Source organism: Anser anser (assembly GCF_964211835.1).
Source record: "Anser anser genome assembly, chromosome: 17".
Taxonomy (NCBI): domain Eukaryota; kingdom Metazoa; phylum Chordata; class Aves; order Anseriformes; family Anatidae; genus Anser; species Anser anser.
In genome coordinates, this window is record NC_139738.1 from 6,619,590 (window position 1) to 6,637,791 (window position 18,202).

At 44.8% G+C, this 18,202-nt stretch overlaps 1 protein-coding gene across 2 annotated transcripts; it reads left to right on the forward strand.

Annotated features, from left to right (window-relative positions):
- Window positions 1-117: 117 nt before the first annotated feature.
- Window positions 118-13,022, forward strand: LOC310883160 (guanylin-like; the record flags this gene model as incomplete). 2 transcript variants are annotated; one of them, XM_083803073.1, is made up of 5 exons in its annotated part: window positions 285-402; window positions 2,206-2,403; window positions 4,505-7,838; window positions 10,708-10,897; window positions 11,650-13,022. In XM_083803073.1, 3 exons carry the CDS (start codon window positions 7,764-7,766, stop codon window positions 11,715-11,717), a joined length of 333 nt encoding a protein of 110 aa, XP_083659199.1. In that variant the 3' UTR covers window positions 11,718-13,022. The 2 variants fall into 2 exon arrangements, with proteins under 2 accessions (XP_083659198.1, XP_083659199.1); XM_083803072.1 differs by lacking the exon at window positions 4,505-7,838 and having other exon boundaries at window positions 118-402.
- Window positions 13,023-18,202: the final 5,180 nt, after the last annotated feature.

The following is an 18,202-nucleotide window of genomic DNA, read 5'->3' on the forward strand; positions in this document are numbered from 1 at the left end:
TCCCCGGGCAGCGCTGCTGGGTGCTGGGGATGCTCCGGATGCTGGGATGCTGGAGATGCGTAGGGTGCTCTGGGTGTCAGGACGCTCTGTGATGCTCCGGATGCTCTGGACCGGGGGATGAGGAGGACCACGGGATGCTCTGGACGCTTTGGACCCCCGACGCTCAGCTCTTGCCTCCCAGCTGTGCTTGCCCACCCGCGGAGCTCTGTCCCCTGGGGCTGTGGGGCCCCGCTGAGCTCCTCCGTGCCCGAGCTCTGCTGCTGCGGCGGGAGGCAGCAAGGAGAGGCAGAGCAGCCCTCAGGCGGGTACGGGGATGCTCCCAGCCAAGATCGCCCATGGAGAGGAAGATGCCACACGCAGGAGTGTGGGAAGCCGCCCAGAGGTGTCCGTCCCCCGGCAGAGGTGTGTCCGGTGCGCGGGTGTGTGTGTGTGTGAGCGTGTGTGCGTGGGGGTGCCGGCCAGACTTTTACCTGCTGCTCTGGTGTGCACAGAGAAGGATGCAGAAATGCTGATTCGGAGGAGGTGGGGCTGGAGGGGAGAGGAGGAGATGAAATGAAATGAAATGAAACTAAATCCTAGTGGAAACAGGGATCTGGTCTAAACTCCAGGAAGTGGCAGGCAGAGTTTCCCTCTCTGCCAGCACCGCGCTCTGCCTCCCCTTGGCCGCTGCTGCTGCTAACGTGGGAGCCCCCCACGCTCTCTTTGCAGGTCGACAGCAATCCGCAGCTAAGCCCAGCAGGCAACGCTGAGCACGAGGTTCCATCCCCTGTGTCGGCTGATAAGAGCTGAATTTTGCACAGCCAGATAAATAGCAACAAAACCTGCATTCAGTAGCTCACAGTTGCCCTCTCAGAAAGCAGCCAGAGGCATGCAAAGGACTTGCTGGCCGGTTTTCTAGCCATCCGCAGCCAGGGAGGGATGCCAAGGAAAAAAAGGGCTGCACTCTCGCTCAGACAGCCAGGGGTCTTGCCCCTCCACTCTGGTGTTTTTTGGGCTCAGCCTTTGCAGGGACAACCCTGGGTGAACCCTGGGCAGCTTGCCCTTTGGCAGGCGGGAGGCAAAAAGTCAGAGGACCCCGCATGACCCGCTGGCTTCTCCGTCCCTTCTCCTCATTCAGAAGACATGCAGGGAAGGAACAGAAATGTCTCTTTACCAAGATCTCCTTTTCTAATCCCCTTTCCAACAAGTTTGTCTTGCTTTTCCTAGGAGATGAATGGGTGATTCTGGCCTGGAAACCATCTCTGAGCAAGGGATAGGGGAGACACAAAGCGGGGTTCACCTCTGTTTGTGATTACAGCCCATGCTCAGCCCATGGCTCCCCCAGGGTCTCTGCCAATCCAAAGCTGGAGCATCTGATACAGGACTGGAGGCTGCACTGGGAGGCCTGTAGAGCATCCCAGAGTACACGGTGTCACTGGGAGGCTTCCAGAGGGAGCTAGAGGGCACTGTGTAGCCCTGGTGGAAATGAGGAGGATCTAGAGAGGAGTGGAGGGCCACTGGAGGCCTCCAGTGTGCCCTGGAGTGCACTAGAGAGCCCTGAGAGGCCTCCAGAGACCAGTAGGTAAGAGGAAGGGTCCCTGGGAATCACAGAATCTCGGGATGTTGGGGATTGGAAGGGACTTTGAAAGATCATCTAGTCCAATCCTTAGGAACACCTACATCAGGTCATACAGGGACGTGTCCAGGAGGGTTTTGAATGAGTCCCTCTTGTGCTGGGGAGCCCAGAACTGGGCACAATGCTCCAGGTGTGGCCTCACCACGGCTGAGTAGAGAAAGATGAGCCATGACGTTACAACGCCCAACTGTGGCTCTGTGCTGGTCCGTGAAATTACACGGCCCTCCTGTGCCCCTGTGCCAGGCACTGATGTTTCTAAGCTCCACTGGGACTCTTTGCCGCGTTGTGATGTCAAAAGGCCCTGCTGTGAGGCTGTGCTGGGCCATGACGTTACAATACCACACTGTGACTCTGTGCATGGCCCTGATGTTACACATCTGCACTGTGACTTGGTCCTTGGCCGTGATATTACAATGCCCCACAGTGATTTTTGTGCTCGGCCATGAGGCCGGAAGGCTCTGACACTTTGCAAAGCCGTGATGATACAATGCCGCACCGTGACTCTGTGCTGGGCCACGAAGCCACGAGGCCCTGCAGTGACACTATGCTGGGCCATGATATTACAACACCATTCTCGTACTCTCTTCCAGGACACGATGTCCAAAGGCTCAGCTTTGACTCCTCTGGCTCACAGTGTTACACAGCCCCACTGTGAAGCTGTGGCTACTTCACAAGGCCCTGCGCCAACCCTCTGCAGATCCGTGGTGGTACAACGCCCCACTGTGGCTGTGTCAGGTCGTGATACGACAAAGCCGTGCTGTGACGCTGTTCAGGGACATGATGTTACAGTAAGTACCCCCCTGTGACACTTTGCTGGGCCTCCTGTCAGTCTGTGGCAGGCACTGATGTTACGAAGCCCCTCTGTGACTCTACGCCTTGTCGTGGTGTCACAGCACCACCCTGTGATGCTGTACTGGGCCGTGATGTTACAAGGCCCCACTGCCACTCTGCCCTCTGCCACCAAACACCACACTGGGACTCTGTGACAGGGTACGAGGTCAGAAAGCCCCTCGTGTGGCAGAGTACTGGTTTGTGATGTTACAACGCTCAATTCTGTGCTGTTCTGGGAGGTCACAAGGCCCTGCTGTGACGCTGTGCCAGGACGTGCCGTTACAAGGCCCTGCTGTGATGGGCCGTGATGTTACAAGAACCCGCTGTGAGGTCTCAAGGCCCTTTTGTGACTTTCTGCTGGGCCATGATGTTACAATACTCTACTTTGTGCATGATCATGATGTTACAGCGACCCACTGTGACGTTGTCCTCGGCCATGATATTACAACACTGTCATGCAACTCTATGCCATGGCGTCATATCCAAAGGCTGTGACTCTTTGCCATTCCATGATTTTACAAAATCCCACTGTGAATTTGTGCTGGGAACTGAGGTCACAAAGCCCAGCTTCTACATGGTGTCAGGCTATGATTTTTTAATCATCCTCTATGACTCTTTGCCCAGCCTTGATGCCACAAGGTCCTTCTGTGACACCGTGCAGCACTATGACGTTACCTACTGTGATTCTGTGCTGTGCCATGCGGTCACAAGGCCCCGTTGTGACTTTCTTTTGAGCACTGATGTTACAAGGCCCTGTGGCGATTCAATACCTGGCCATGGTGCTACAACACCCTACTGTGACTCTGTGCACAGCCATGATGTTAAAAGACCCCACTGTGGCTGTGCTCAGCCATAATACTACAGCACGCCACTGGTGTGCCAGGGCTTTAGCTGGGCTCAGAGCCCTTTGTCTTGGACACCATCTCTGTGGTGGAGGACACGTTGCATCCTGCCTGGAGCCTGCCCTGCCTCCCTGTGCCGGCAATCTGCTCCGGGAGCCTGGCGGCGTGCGGCGGCGTGCTCGTCTGGCAGCATTAGGGGTGCTTTGAGCACCACGGCTTCTCGCAAATTGCACCCATCCTACACCAGGGAAAGCTCAGGGCATCTCTCCTGAAGTAGTTGAGAGCCTGACATGCATTCTGGAAGACTACATGCAAATGTCACCCATGTGCTCTTAACTTCATGTGGTTCTTGGCTCCCTGTCTCTCAGTTTTCGCAGGGCTTGTGGCAGGGCTCTGAGTTGTGTATTAATTATGGCTTGCTAAGCCTAGCCATAGGCCCTTGACATTTTTTTTTTTTAATATAAAACAATCAGATTTAAAAAGTGATCAGTCTTTAGAAAAAAAATGAATAAGATAAAGAACTATGAAGGAAGCACAATAGAGACCTGTAAGTTGTTCCTGATCATAAAAGAGTTTAATACGAAAATATTATTTAGAGCCAACTCCATAAACACATTTACACTCTACTAAAGCTCTAAATGAGATTGTCGTTTATGTCTGAGCTGCTGCCAGTTTTCACTGAGGCCAGAAGGATTCCAAAAAGTCAGCCAGTTTCATGAAAAGTGAGACCAAATCTGCACTTGTTCTGCAGGTAAACGTTCCGTAAGACAACTTGTTTGACAGTGCAAGTATAAATAGATCTAAGCTCCTGAAGAGCAGGGAGTAGAAAGTACCCTCCCCAACCTGAGAGGTTATCCCATAATTTCCAGCTCTGGTGTTTCCGTGGAATTACTAGACTAGCTGAAGTTTGGTAGAGCATCACACAGAAATGGCTTAGACCTCCTGGAGACATGGCATTTTCTGCAACTCAGAACCCGAGGGATGTGTGCATGCTGGAGTTATCCCTCCAAGGGATTCAAAAATCAGGACCATCAGTGCACAGAACCCACTGATGATGTTACGAATGTGAGTGTGGGTGGAATCCTGATCACACATACTCAATATGCCAATATAATGGTCTTTGTGATTAGCAGTTCCTCAATTAATCATGTTTCAGACATCTCCTAAGCCTGGGTCACCTTGCCCATTCCTCAATGTACTTCTTTTTTCTCTTTAGAAGCCAACCTATTTGCCAGCAGAGCCTGCCGGGTGCTCTTCCACCGATGTCTGTGCTCGTGACCCACTCTGCCATGGGTCAGTGATGCCCACGAAGTGCTGGGCTGTGAGTAACCCAGCACCTGGGACTGTGCAGCAGCATTTGGCCAGCTGTACCAGACACGTCCTCTGTCCACAGAGCGGATCAGCCTGAGAAAACACTTGGGAAGAAAACTTTGGCAGTGGTTGTAACCCTGCAAGCTGTGGGGTTTGTGGGGTTGAGAGTGCTGTGCCCTGGGCAGGAAATTCTTTAGAGCAGTATTTGCCCTCTCACCTGTTGGGACACCATGGCCCCTTTGAGGCAGCCGAGGGCAAACTGAGCTGATCAATACATGGCTCCAGTCAGGCTGACTGGCAGGCCTTTATACTGTATTTGAAGGGGGAAAGGGACAAAAGCAGGCCCACTGGTGGTAAGCTATGGGACTGCATGCCAATTTTTGAGGAACTGCATGCTAGTGAGGCCCTTCGGTCTGCCCCACAAGGGGCTGAGTTTAATGAAAGACATCTGAAGCATTTCTATTCATACACATGCCCTAGAAGGAAGGGGGGTCGAAAACAGCTGGTCAGTATTCAAGAATCACTTCCTCCAAGCTCAAGATCGGTGCATCCCTATGAGCAAGAAGGCAAGCAAAGGGGGCAGGGGACCTGCATGGGCCAGCGGGGAGCTCCTGGCGAAGCTCAGACAGAAGGAAGTTTACAGCGTGTGGAAAAAGGGACAGGCCACTTGGGAGGAATATAGGGACACTGCCAGAGTATGCAGGGATGTGATAAGGAAGGCCAAGGCCCAGATGGAATTGGATCTGGCAAGGGATGTCAAGGGCAACAAGAAAGGCTTCAAATACATCAGTAGGAAAAGGAAGACTGGGGAAAATGTCAGCCCGCTGCTGAATGGGGCAGGTGCCCTGGTGACAAAGGATGTGGAGGATGCAGAGCTACTGAATGCCTTTTTTGCTTCAGTGTTTACTGCTAAGATCAGCCCTCAGGAATCTCAGACCCAAGAGACGAGAGAGGAAGTTCAGAGAAAGGAGGACTATCTCTTGGTCAAAGAGGATCGGATCAGAGATCAGCTAAGCAAACTTGACATCCACAATGATGGGGAAATCCCTGATGACTGGAAAAAAGCAAATGCTATTCCCATCTTCAAGGAAGGAAGTGACTGTAAAAAGGCCTAACCCTGACACCAAGGACACTGGTCCATGGGTGAACCTCTGCACAGGGAGCACCACCGTGCCAGGATCCTTCACAAGCCAGCCTTCTTCGCTGCACCTCCTTATCCAGAGCACTGCTTGCATTACTGCCACTTCCCGTGGCCTACTGAACCCCGCGTTAGGTGTTTCTCGACTGCACAGAGCAGAGCCCAGCCTGCCTGCACACAGGCACCACCAGGGACAACGGCTTCATGCCTGGCATGGCACCTAGGTTTCTATTTCCTATTTCTATTAAGATATACGATATGGTAGCAAAACACATCGCACCGTTACTTGGCTCCTGGCTTTATGTCCCATTCCCATCAAAAGGTTCATAACTTACTGCAGGGCAGTGTAACCATACCGGCATCTCAGCTAGAGAAAAGGCGTCGATGTACCTGTAGCTCACTAGTGCAGGAGAATATTGGAGAGGTCAAGCTTGGAGGTAGCCTGGGCTGCAGTGATCATAGTAGTACAGAACAGGTAGTACAGGACAGGTAAAAAGTATAGTCAAGGCTATAAAACCCAGAAAGGTAAATATTTGGCTGTTTAGGGCTTGAGTGTGTGGGATCCTTTGGGAAACTGCCCTCAGAGATAAAAGAGCAAATGATAGCTGGGAGATATTTAATGACGTTTTTCTTAAGGTACAAGAGCTCTCGATTCTGACATGCAAGAAGTTGGACAGGGGAGGCAGGAGACTAGCTTGGCCAAGTCAAGAGCTCTTAGCCAAGCTGAAACACAAAACCGAAATGAATAGGCAGGGATGTTCCCCTGATAATATTAAAGACACATGGCCCAGAAGAGCAGAGAGGGGATTAGGAAAGCTGAGACACAGCTGCAGGTGAATTTGGCTAGAGATGTAAAAAATAAAAAGAAGGGTTTCTTTAACTACACAGGACAACAAAGGAAGATAAAAGAAACTGTACCCTCCATGATGAGTGAGATGGGAGGCCTGTCTACAGCTGGGACGGAGAAGGCTGAGGCACTCAACCACTTTTTTGCCTCACTCTTCACCAGCAAGTGCTCTAGCCAAACTGCTCAATATTCACAGAGAGCATCGAGGTTGTTTGGCATGGAGAAGAGAAGGCTCTGGGGAGACCTTATAGCGGCCTGCCTGTAACCAAAGGGAGCCTAAAGGAAAGATCGGGAGAGACACTAGGAGGGCACCCCAGAAACCTGTAAAACCAGGGCCCAAGGGGACTGAGAAGCTCTCATTAGTAGTCCAGGTCTGCTTATTAGAGAATAAGAGAAAATAAATATCCATGTACTATTTCCATGTTTCTGGATAAGATTGAAAGCCACAGAGAAACAGATTTGTTGCACTGAAGCCTTTATCTTTAATGACAATCCCTGTAATGTGCGTATTTAATTCGGTGATGACACTGTATATCTGCTGATACTCAGGCACACCCTGTGTTCATGTGCTCCAGAGCATTGATCCCCTCTCAGTATTGGAGTCTCCAGAAGAACTGCGTGCTCAGCAATCAATTCAGAACTGACTGGCCGCTAATCAGTGCAAGAGATCCATTTCTTTAATTGTTTATTAATTTGCCTGCTTCCCAGTCATTGAATCATAGAATCATTAAGGTTGGAAAAGACCTCCAAGATCATCTTGCCCCATACATTCCCCATATGGAGACTTAGTTTTGGTTGCTGTGTTAGAGCTAAGACCAGACTTTCCTATTTATGTGCCGTAGGCCGCAATGATTTTCCTGCCTGTCTTGGCCAGTTTCTGAAAGTGGGAGAGAGTCATAAACACCAGTATTTGCCTGGGTGTGACTGTCCTGCTCTGCCAAGGAGTAGATAACTGGTAGTCCACTGAAGGTTTATTGTATGCCTGTAAGAGTTTAGGTTAATGGATTACCAAGCCAGTGCTGTGCAAAGGCTTTATAAAGCTTATTTTTTTTGCACTGGGGAGATAGAGCTCTGACAACTAGAGCAAATCTGAGAGACACAAAGGAAGGACAGTGAAATACCAAAGCAAGAGAAAACAAAATATATTCAGGTTAGGAGAGGCTACCCTTCGCAGGTGCTATGAAAAGCTTTCTTTCCTTTACGGTCCTTATACTCCTTTCACTGGTGCACAGCTCCCAGGGAGTCTATGTCCAGGTGAGTTTTCTGTTTTTTTTTTTTTTTTTTTTGCTTAGTCTTGCAAGTTCAGTGATATATTGATATTATGAAGAGTTGTGGCTACAACAGGAATGCTCAACTATATTAATAGAGCTGAATTTTTTCTTTTCTCTGGCTTGTTGTCTGACATCTTGTCCCTGTTGCTCAGTTTTTCTGTCTGTAAAATGTTTCAGGTATTTCTAACCTCATGCTTCACCAGCCATACCACTGCTCTGAAATTCCTATCTAGGTATTCCCGGAGTTTTCTTTTGCAGATAACCCCGTATGTTGTGAAGTTGCATGAACTGGGGAGAAAGTGTTTTGTCTTGCCTGCTTGTAGGCAGGTAGTTCTTTATGAAAATGACCTGCAGGCTTGGAGGAATAGTAATGGATAGATAAACTATCAGAGGAGGCTAATACAAAATACTCTAAAACACACTGCACCCGTGATCGATACTACACGCAACATAGAAGTAGGTAGGTAGGTATCATCACTCTTGTCTGTTCATGGGAGTACGTTAGATCTATCTGCACTCATCCCTAGAAACAGTTTGGGAGATTCCAGTTTGGTCGCATTGTAAATGACATTCTTGGAGTAACAAAAGGGCTGGTATTATTTAAACAATAGTTGATTCTCTTTATGTGTGCACAGTAGGTTTTGAAGGAGTGAAAAAAATAGTCTCCAACTTAATGAAAAGAAATAAATCAAATTTCCACTTGGAACTGTAGAAAATAACCAAATGAGAATAGCAGTTTCTGGTTGAGGTAAAAATGTAGAAAGTTCAGCTCTGAAGTTGTAGCTCCTCTTTGTAATTCAAATGCTTGTCTCATTAATCACTACATTTATATTTTGTCTGCCTCATATAAGACATGAATATATATGTTCAGTGTTCTGTGCATGTGTGTTGCACTCTTTTCAGTTGGACTACTTAATTTCCCTAATGTCTGACTAACTCAGTGCACAAAGTTGGTTATGTACTTGTTTTCTGAAAACCTTTCCAAGACTTCTCTTCCCTTTCCCATAGTATGTCACAGGAAGCATTGATTTAACAAAATGTTTGCAAGCCACAAGCAAAGTTTATTGGACTTTGTGAAGTGCTTTTAAAGGCTGAATACGACTACCTGGACAGTTTCTTGCACAGCTCTTGAATTACTATGATAAAAATTGGAAGAGGATGGCTAGCTAATTGTGGAATAAAACCAGAAAAATTCAAGAAAACTTAAAAAAACAAACTAAAGCGCTGGCTTAGACTATTTCTGTGATAAAATCTTCTAGTTCAACAGAACAGCATGCACTGTTACCTTGGAGAGAAGATGCTGCTCAGACTGAGCTCTCTCTGATACACTTTTCTGAGACGGCGTTGACGTTTTTGTTTGTTTTATTTTGTCAACAGGACATAAATGTATCTCATAAGTCTATCTCTCATAAATGTTCATTCTTACTAAGCAGTGATAATAAGTAGGATAAATCCTGTGTGAAAGGATCGAATAAAGCTCACTTCGTCCCTTTCTGCTTTCCCTGGAACTGTTCTCATGGAAATCCTTCCTTTTTTGTTCTCTGTTTTGTGCTTTTAGAGTCTGCATCCGATAGCTGAATTTAGAGCTATGTTTTACATAGTTAACTTCACACAGGCAACCAGTCTGATAAACTATTCTGAGAAAAATCATAAATTAATTGGAAGTAGAAAAGAGTTTAACTTGTTAAATAAATGCATGTCCTTATTTGTTTTTTTTATTATTATTCTTTAACTGACACCCCTCCCTCCCCCCCCAAAAAAACACTCTCACACAACTAAACATCAAGCTAATGAGACTATGAAGCAAACAACAATATTTGATCTTATGCCATCGCAGGCTCAATTAACTTCATTTCTTTGAACATGTAGGTGTCACTTGATCATATTTCTGATTGTTTCTTGTTCATTAAACATGAATAAAGCAAATGCTAAATAACAATTTGAAAATGCATATTCCTCTTTTAGACCAGACTGTGATTCTCTTCGTACTTATACAGATGTTATGCACTTAACAATTGCAACATGTTCAATTTAAGTTTATTACCTCAACAGTGAGATTCTCTTGAAACTGTGAGGGAATGGTCGTTAACAGATGCACAAGATCAAACAATCTAAAACATGGAGTAATACTTCCTTACTGAATAGCAATACTTACTCTTTGAGCCTCCCAAAGCTTTGGCATGATCTTTGAGTCAGAAGTGATGCGTTTCGTTTTTCTCAGTAAGTTGTGCTCCATAAATTGTATGGACGAGTTTTAAGTTCATGGAAACTTGCCACAGTATCTTGTGATGAGGAGGTTCAGCTCTTAACAATGTTAAATGTGAAGGAATTTTCTCTGTTTTGAGCATGCCACATGACAGCCAAGACTTGAAGTTCTCTACTAATGTATTAGAAGAAAGAGTGAACAAAATAAATCCCCATTCGCATGCATTCAGCTCATCATTTTGTAAATCTCTATGACATATTACCCAATTATTTCTTTTCTAGGCTGATGTTTCTCAGTCCATATCTTTCTACCTTAGCTTTTGTGGGTCTCTCTCACAAGAGTGAGAAATGCATTAATTGTGCCTCCATCCACTGAGATGCTTAACAAAAACCCTGACGAGCCAGCCAGGTCTCACTGCTGCTCTGCAGGGTGTATGTATTGAAGAGCTGATCCCTTTACCTTCACTGAGCACCAAATTTCTTTAAGCTTTGTTCCAACATTCCCTTTTCCCCATAGTATAGGTTTGTGGAGAGAGCTGACAGTTTAGCAGACTTCAGTTGAAATGGAATACATTTGCCTAAGGACTGACTCCCTGATGCCTTTTTTTTGTTCTTTTTTTTTTTTTTTTCTGATTCTGCCTACATAGGATGGCGACTTGAAATTCTCCCTTGAATCTGTGAAGAAGCTAAAGGAGCTCATGGATGAGAACAGAAGCATTAACCCTCGCATGGTGGCTTCAAAGACTGCCTCTTCTCCATGCAAAGAAAAAGATCTTCCTGAGGAGTTCCGAGCTGTGTGTAAAAGAGAAGATGCACCCATGATTTTCGAGAGGCTGAGTATGTAGTTCGTATTGCATGATTTCCTTTTTTTAATCACATTTTTCAACCTCAAACATTGAAATTGTAGCAGCCAAAGAAACGTAATTACTGTTGTGTCACTTCTAAAGCAGCTGGAAGTCCATGCTGCTTTTTGATTACCCCTTCTGCAAGGATACAAAACTGAGAGCCATCCCCATCAGAAAACTCCTATGGTGCTTAATTGTAGTCTGTGCAGATCACGCTGTTGTAAACACAAAAAACACAAAAGTTTCTTCCAAGTAGCTGTGTATTTCTGGGTACCCTAAAAGAGGTGTCAGATGTAGATGAGGTGAATTAGTCTTCAGCATTTTGTGTCTCCAAGGCATACGTAGTGATTCTTGAGCCAGCTGCTACATTTTTTTAAAAAATGTAAATAATTTTATTATGTTTTATTAACTTACTGTCCAATACAGTGGAAACCTTAGGAAGAAATGCTACCAATATAACTAAAGCTGTGATTCTACAAGCCACTTTAGAGGAAAAAGGCAGCATCCTCACCAGCCTCCCACAAGATGTCCTGCTTGTTCTCCCCGTGATTTCAAGTTTGATCTCATTTTTTAAGCAAGATTTTCTCAAGAACTATTTTTGTCTTATGCCAACAATAACTTCAATGACATCGAAACTCATGGAACAGCAACAGAAAGGAATCTCTCAGCCACTTGATGTGTGGCTCTGCTCTCCAACGTATTGCTTTGCTATCCCACTGAAACACTCTCTTTTCTCTCTAACAGGCATGGCTGTCAGAGACGCTGATTTGTGTGAAATCTGTGCCAATGCTGCCTGCTCTGGTTGCTTTTGAAAAAGGATGAAGCAATCTGAAGAAGATGTGCCAAGTTTGTGCATTTGTGTTGCAAGATCACATACCCTCAAAAATCAATATTTAGTCTCCATCTCCACTGTAGTCAAACTGAAACTATTGTCTCACGTAGACATGCTAGGGGGAATCTTGAAGTAGTTAGATCAGGTAATACCAACAGGGCAGTTTTGGCAACAAGAAGACAAAGCCTTATCTGAGATGCTGAGGAACCATCGGCTCACACTGAGTGGTGCCCTTTCTTGAGCTGACTGCTCTCCCTGAGCTGTGCCTCTGTCTACATGAGCTGTGTCACGCTTGACTGGAGTGAAAATTTCCTGGGTTCATTGTTTTGGCTTCCACTATTTTATCTGGATTGGAACATGATGGGTCAAACTGAGTAGTCTTCTCTAGCCCTTTTAATATCTAAATCTACCTGTGATCTGCCTTCCCCTACACACATATACCTAGCGGCCAAGGTTTATAATCTTTTCTAGCACATACTATCCAATTGATTGGATAAGTGCCTGTAGGTCTGCATGTGGTATGTGTATGTTTGTAACAGAACTGTAGCATGCAAACTGGGGACAAGTTATAAGTGTTTAGCTACACTTTCACACCCAGAAAATTCTCCATCTGTTACTTGTACTAATAGTTTATTGCCAATTTATGGAATAGAGGTGGACAAACACTGTAGCTAGTAACCTTTTCCTCATAGTTGTATAGAAGTTCCCTTCTTTCAATGGATTTTCCTGTTCGTTAAGCTCTATTTAGGAGACAGGAAGTCCAAACTGCAATGTTGGCATCACTTTGAAAGAAAAACATTGACTTGACGGGATTTATGTTTTTGTCATTTTGTTTTGTTGTGTAGTGTTTGTGTTTTTGGTGGCAATATTGTGAAGAAAGGGTCTGCCCATGTTTATATGCTACTGTACATGGAATAAAAGCTTGTGACAATTTTGTGGGGTTTTTTGGTGTTTTTATTTTTATTTATTTTTATTTTTATTTTTCTTCTTTGGTAGTCTGCCTACTTCCTCATCTCTTGTATAAGGTCTTTCATGTCTGGATCTCCACTAGAGTAAGAGATATATTGTTAACATTGTCCTGAAGTTAAAACAATTTGCTATTCCATTTGTGTTCTTTATATGGATCATAGTAACATAAGACTACTTCAGAGTTTTTAAATTATTCCTTCTTAATATTAATTGTTAAGTCAATTTAGCCAGCAGGTTCTCAGAGGAATGTCAATGCTGTAAAGTTATACAATTATTATAGAATTAAAGAATGGGTTGGGTTGGAAGGGAACTTAAAGACCATCTAGTTCCAACTCCCCTATCATAGGCAGGGATACCATCCACTAGATCAGGCTGGCCAAGGCCCCATACAGCCTGACCTTGAACACCTCCAGGAATGGGGCCTACTTGACTACTGACTACTCCAGGACAAAATAATGCTACTAATACTAATACTAATAATAAATCCAAGAGCTAATGCTGAGGAGAGAATCTTCTAAGAGTCTTTCTGCTGTCTTGAAATTGGAGCCTTTGGGTTTCCCTGACTTCTGAATCCTAAAGTAACGTTTTTGGATATAGAAAGGTGACTTCTCATTATCTGTTAAAATTAACCTGACAAATCACCAAGTCTCAGCGCATCAGCTGAGCTGAGAGGACAGGTTCTGCATTTTGCAATGAAGACTCCTCATTGGCAAAAAGAATAGAACCAAGATAGCCTGGCTGGTAATACCTGTGTTTTCACTGGGCTAGAGGACTGGACTGGGGACCTTTGTATACATTCTCCAAGTGACTCTCAGACCTTGAATCTCTTGTAGCCGTGCCTTCAACAGAAGTGCCGCAGCCTGATAATGGCCTAGTGTATAATGGCTTGTGTGTAGTATTGTCTTGACATACAGTCCTGGTTTCAGCTAGGATAATTTTCTTCCTAGTAGCTGGGATGGTGCTGTGGTTTGGATTTAGGATGAGAACAATGCTGATAACAAACCAATGTTTTAGTTGTTGTAGAGCAGCGCTTACACTAAGCCAAGGACTTTTCAGTTCCTCATACTGCCATGCCAGCGGGGATGCTGGGGGTGCACAAGAAGCTTGAAGGGGACAGAACCAGGAAAGCTGACCCTAAACTGGCCAAAGGGATATTCCATGCCTTATGACTTCATGATATACAATAAAACTAGGGGAGTTGGCTGGGGTGAAGGAGGCAGCTGCTACTTGGTGACAAGCTAGGCATTGGTCAGCAGGTGGTGATAAACTGCATTGTGATAAACTGCCCACAACCTCCCTGGGCAGCCTGTCCCAGTGCTCCGTCACCCTCACCGGGAAGAAGTTCTTTCGCATGTTGGTGCGGAACTTCCTGGGCTCCATTTTGTGGCCATTGCCCCTTGTCCTGTCCCCACAGACCACTGAAAAGAGGTTGGCCAAATCCCTCTGTCTGCCACACTTCAGGTATTTATAAACATTGGTAAGATCCCCCCTCAGTCTTCTGTTCTCCAGGCTGAACAGACCCAGGTCTCTCAGCCTCTCCTCACAGGGAAGATGCTCCAGGCCCCGTACCATCTTTGTGGCCCTCCGCTGGCCTCTTTCCAGGAGATCCCTGTCTTTGTCGTGCCGGGGAGCCCAGAACTGGACACAGGACTCCAGGTGAGGCCTGGCCAGGGCAGAGTAGAGGGGGAGGATCACCTCCCTTGACCTGCTGGCCATGCTCCTTTTAATGCCCGCCAGGATCCCGTTGGCCTTCTTGGCCACCAGGGCACGCTGGCTCATGGCCAACCTGTCGTCCACCAGGACCCCCAGGTCCTTCTCGCAGAGCTCCTCTCCAGCAGGTCATCCCCCACCCAGCCTGTACTGATACGTGCGGTTGTTCCTTCCCAGGGGCAGGACTTGCTCTTGTCATGTACATTCCTATCATTTCCTTATCAGAAGGTAGTTTGTGTTCTTCATCCATTTATTTACTTTGGCTGTATTAAAGAATTCAGAAGAGAATTGCATGACATGTAGCAGATCCTGCCTGTTACAGTGAGTCTTTATTTCTGGTGAATAGTCCTGTGTTTTCCTAAGAGACAAGATAGACTAAACTTTATAATGCATCATTCTCTTTGGAGAAGTCAGGACTGCCACCTGCGATCTTTTATGGGCTGCATGTTTCCTTCTTTTCCTGCCTGCTATTTGCAATGTTATAAAAGTTACTGAGCTCATGACAGTCCAGATGTCATTGCGCCCAGGTAACCCAGGCATCTAGCATGTACCGGGTCTAGGATCAGGATCAAATACACTTGTTTTCTGGTGAGGGCTACAAAGGAACAAGCACACTGCCTGGAGGATCCACACTGGTAAGGAGGCATACTTTTTATCATGTCCCAAAGTGTATCTGCTTTGGAAAGACTTTAGGGTGCTGGATGCAAGCTAGCCCTACACATGTCAGGTAGGTATGGAAATTAATACTCAAATGGGCCCGTAAATCTTCCCACAGGAAGGTTCTGAAGGGACTGTTTGACCGCTAAGCTGGAGATTCAGCTGATGGCTACTCTGACTGCACACAGTCTGTGAAAACCAGTCACTTTTGCTTCTACATCCAAAAACATGGTTTTCATTGGTTAATGTGACCTTTTAACCTTTGGAGATTTGGACTACGGGCTGTGCCTTGAGCTAAATGTCCTTCATATTTGTGAACGGAGCCTTAGTATTTGTGAATAGAGCTAAAGGAATACTTCACTGCTTCATAAAGGATTGTGATGCACAGGCAAGAATGACCAGCGAGAATGACAGGCAAGAATGACCAGCAGAAGTACCAGCGTGATGCTGGCAATGGCTCTGAAGAAGGCTGTCTCTGGCTATGAGTGAACACTCTTACAATGGAGTGTGAGACTGGTCAAAGGGCTGGTTTTTCCACCTGCCCTAGTTTCTCTATCCTACGTTGTGTGTAGGGAGACAAGATCTTTATAACATAAACCAACGGTCTCTACTATCTCAGGTGTCACATACCCAGGAAAACATATTAGGAACACGGATGCTCAGTGTAGCATTTTAGCATTTACAGTTCCTTATTTACCTTTTTTTTCAAACAACAAAAAAAAATGTTCCTGAAAAATGTTAATGAACTTATTGTTACATAATGTTGAAATTTCAAAATGGGATCTGCCTTTGGACCCAGCTGCATGCCCATGTTCTCCGTCTCCCACTAGCAAAATGCTTTTATCTCTGTTAGGACTGTATGCATAATTTATTCAGTGTTATAGGCAAATATTAAAATAAATTTGCATCCAATAGTTACTCTCTCAAGGTAGTCATTAGCTCATTCTCTTTATCAAGTCACATGTCACAGAGGGGATGCATACAATGAAGTTTCTTCTGTTAAAGTCACAGTGTGTTCATCTCATGCTGTTGTAAAACCAACCTTCTCACACTGTTTTGCTTCCATTTTGCCTTTAATTGGTGCAAAATGCTATAATGTTGAGTTAAATATATGAAAAAATAAATGTATACCTTACCGAGCAGGATTGCCAGTCATTACACCTTGACTGTGACTTGTGGCTACATTTTACACTCTTCCAAATAAGCACTTTTGAAGACTAAAGTCAAGTCAATATCAGGTCATGTGCAGAGACTCTGAGAGAGGCAAAGAATGCGGCCTGAAGGGTGTGGCAGACTCTGAGAGTTTCGACAAATTATTACTTGAAAGTCAAGGTCATAGTTTATAAACAAATAAACAAAACATCACAGTCCTAATTCTCACTCACCTCTACCTCATTCACATTTGGTATCACAAATAGTCAAACACAGCTTATACAATGTTACAGCTTATACGTTATTAACAAACGTCATCCTATTGTAACTGTGTTTTCGAATATTTCAGTCACACACGTGCACTCCTATATCTGTTTGAGGCACTTCTTGACCGGTATTATGCTTCGTTGGATAAGTGAACGAAGACAGGGAATGATTACTGAATTTTTTTCTCAGTGTAGTTTGTATCCAGTGTGCTTCCTTTCTCTGTGTTGTCTGCATTTTTGAAGCAAAATTGTGAAGGGATTGTAAAAGGCTGTAATATAGCATTGTCCGTTGATGCTTGGAAACTCACTTAGAAGAACTTCCCTACTTGTTTCTCACAACATGTTCACCATCCTCTGCAATCCTTTGCAAGGAAGACAGATGCCATCTTGGAAAAATGTGGTCTTTGTTAAATTGTAGTTACGTTTGTGATTGTAGTGATTGTGAATATTTAATGATTTTGTTTGTACTTAGCCTTGGGGAATAGATTAGCAAAGTGATTAAACATGTAAAAATGTAAAAACTACCTCAATATAAAACTCCTTCACCGTGAGAACTGGGAACCCTTTTCAACTCCTTTTGTCTGGCTGAATGAGTGACTTTTTGAAATGCTCCTGAACTGAATGCTCAAATTACTGTAATAAATATCAGCTCTTCAGGGAAGGGAATGCGAGACACGAATGAAACACTTCTCTGAAATCTACTAAAGCCAGTTGCAATAGAAACATTTTGAAATTTAATTTCAAATAATTTAATAAACAATTAGGCCTATATTACATAAACATAGTAAGAGTGTCATATCATATGTTAACTTTTGCACAAGTTTTTTTTTGTAAAGGCCAAAAGGTCACATAGGGAGATTAAGAATGGATTTCAAAATCTGCAGCTGATAACTGGTATTTGTCCCCAAGTATTTCTCCATAGCATCACATGTATACTGCCTAGATAACAGGAGCATGCTCCGTTCTCCATCTTCCTCTTTTTGTTCAGTAACAGCTAGGATTTGGCACAACTTACAGAGTTCTGCCTATTCCTTACAGGACCGTTTTATCACCCTGGGCAGCTGAGGAATCAAATCGTCAGAATATATCTACCCAGTGCAGTCCAGCAAGGCGAACTCTGGCATCTCCAGGCTCTTCTGTATGATAGAATGGTAGCTTCTGCAAGAATTTTCCATTAATGTTTAATTACTAATGACAGCAGAGATGTCAGCCTGTTGCTGATATCTTTCTCCCCTTATCTCACACGTTTTACAGAATATCAACTCCTGGGCTCCTGTTAAAAATCAAACAAACACAAAAACATTTCTACACTGCTGTAGGTGGACACCATGTAACAAGAAGGCAAAGGACAGAATGAAGTAAGAAATCATGTAGGAGCTCTGTGAACAAATGCTCCAAGGTATCTATGTAGTATTTCCAAGCTACTTCATGCTGTTCACCTCTCAGCTTTAGCCACAGTGCAGACTGGATCACTGGGGTACTCTGTGCAGACTCTTTAAAGTCCAGCAAGGTCCTCTACCTACGAATTCAGCCTGGATAGACTTGGCAGGGTTTAATCAGAATTATGAAGGAAGACAGTAAATCAGAAGGACTCGTGATTTAGCTATAAATCACACTTTATTGCCAATGTTGCTGATTTAGTTGCCATTAAATCATAACAGTAAGTTCAAGGAGCACCTCATAGAAGAGAAACAGACTTCAAAGGTCTGCT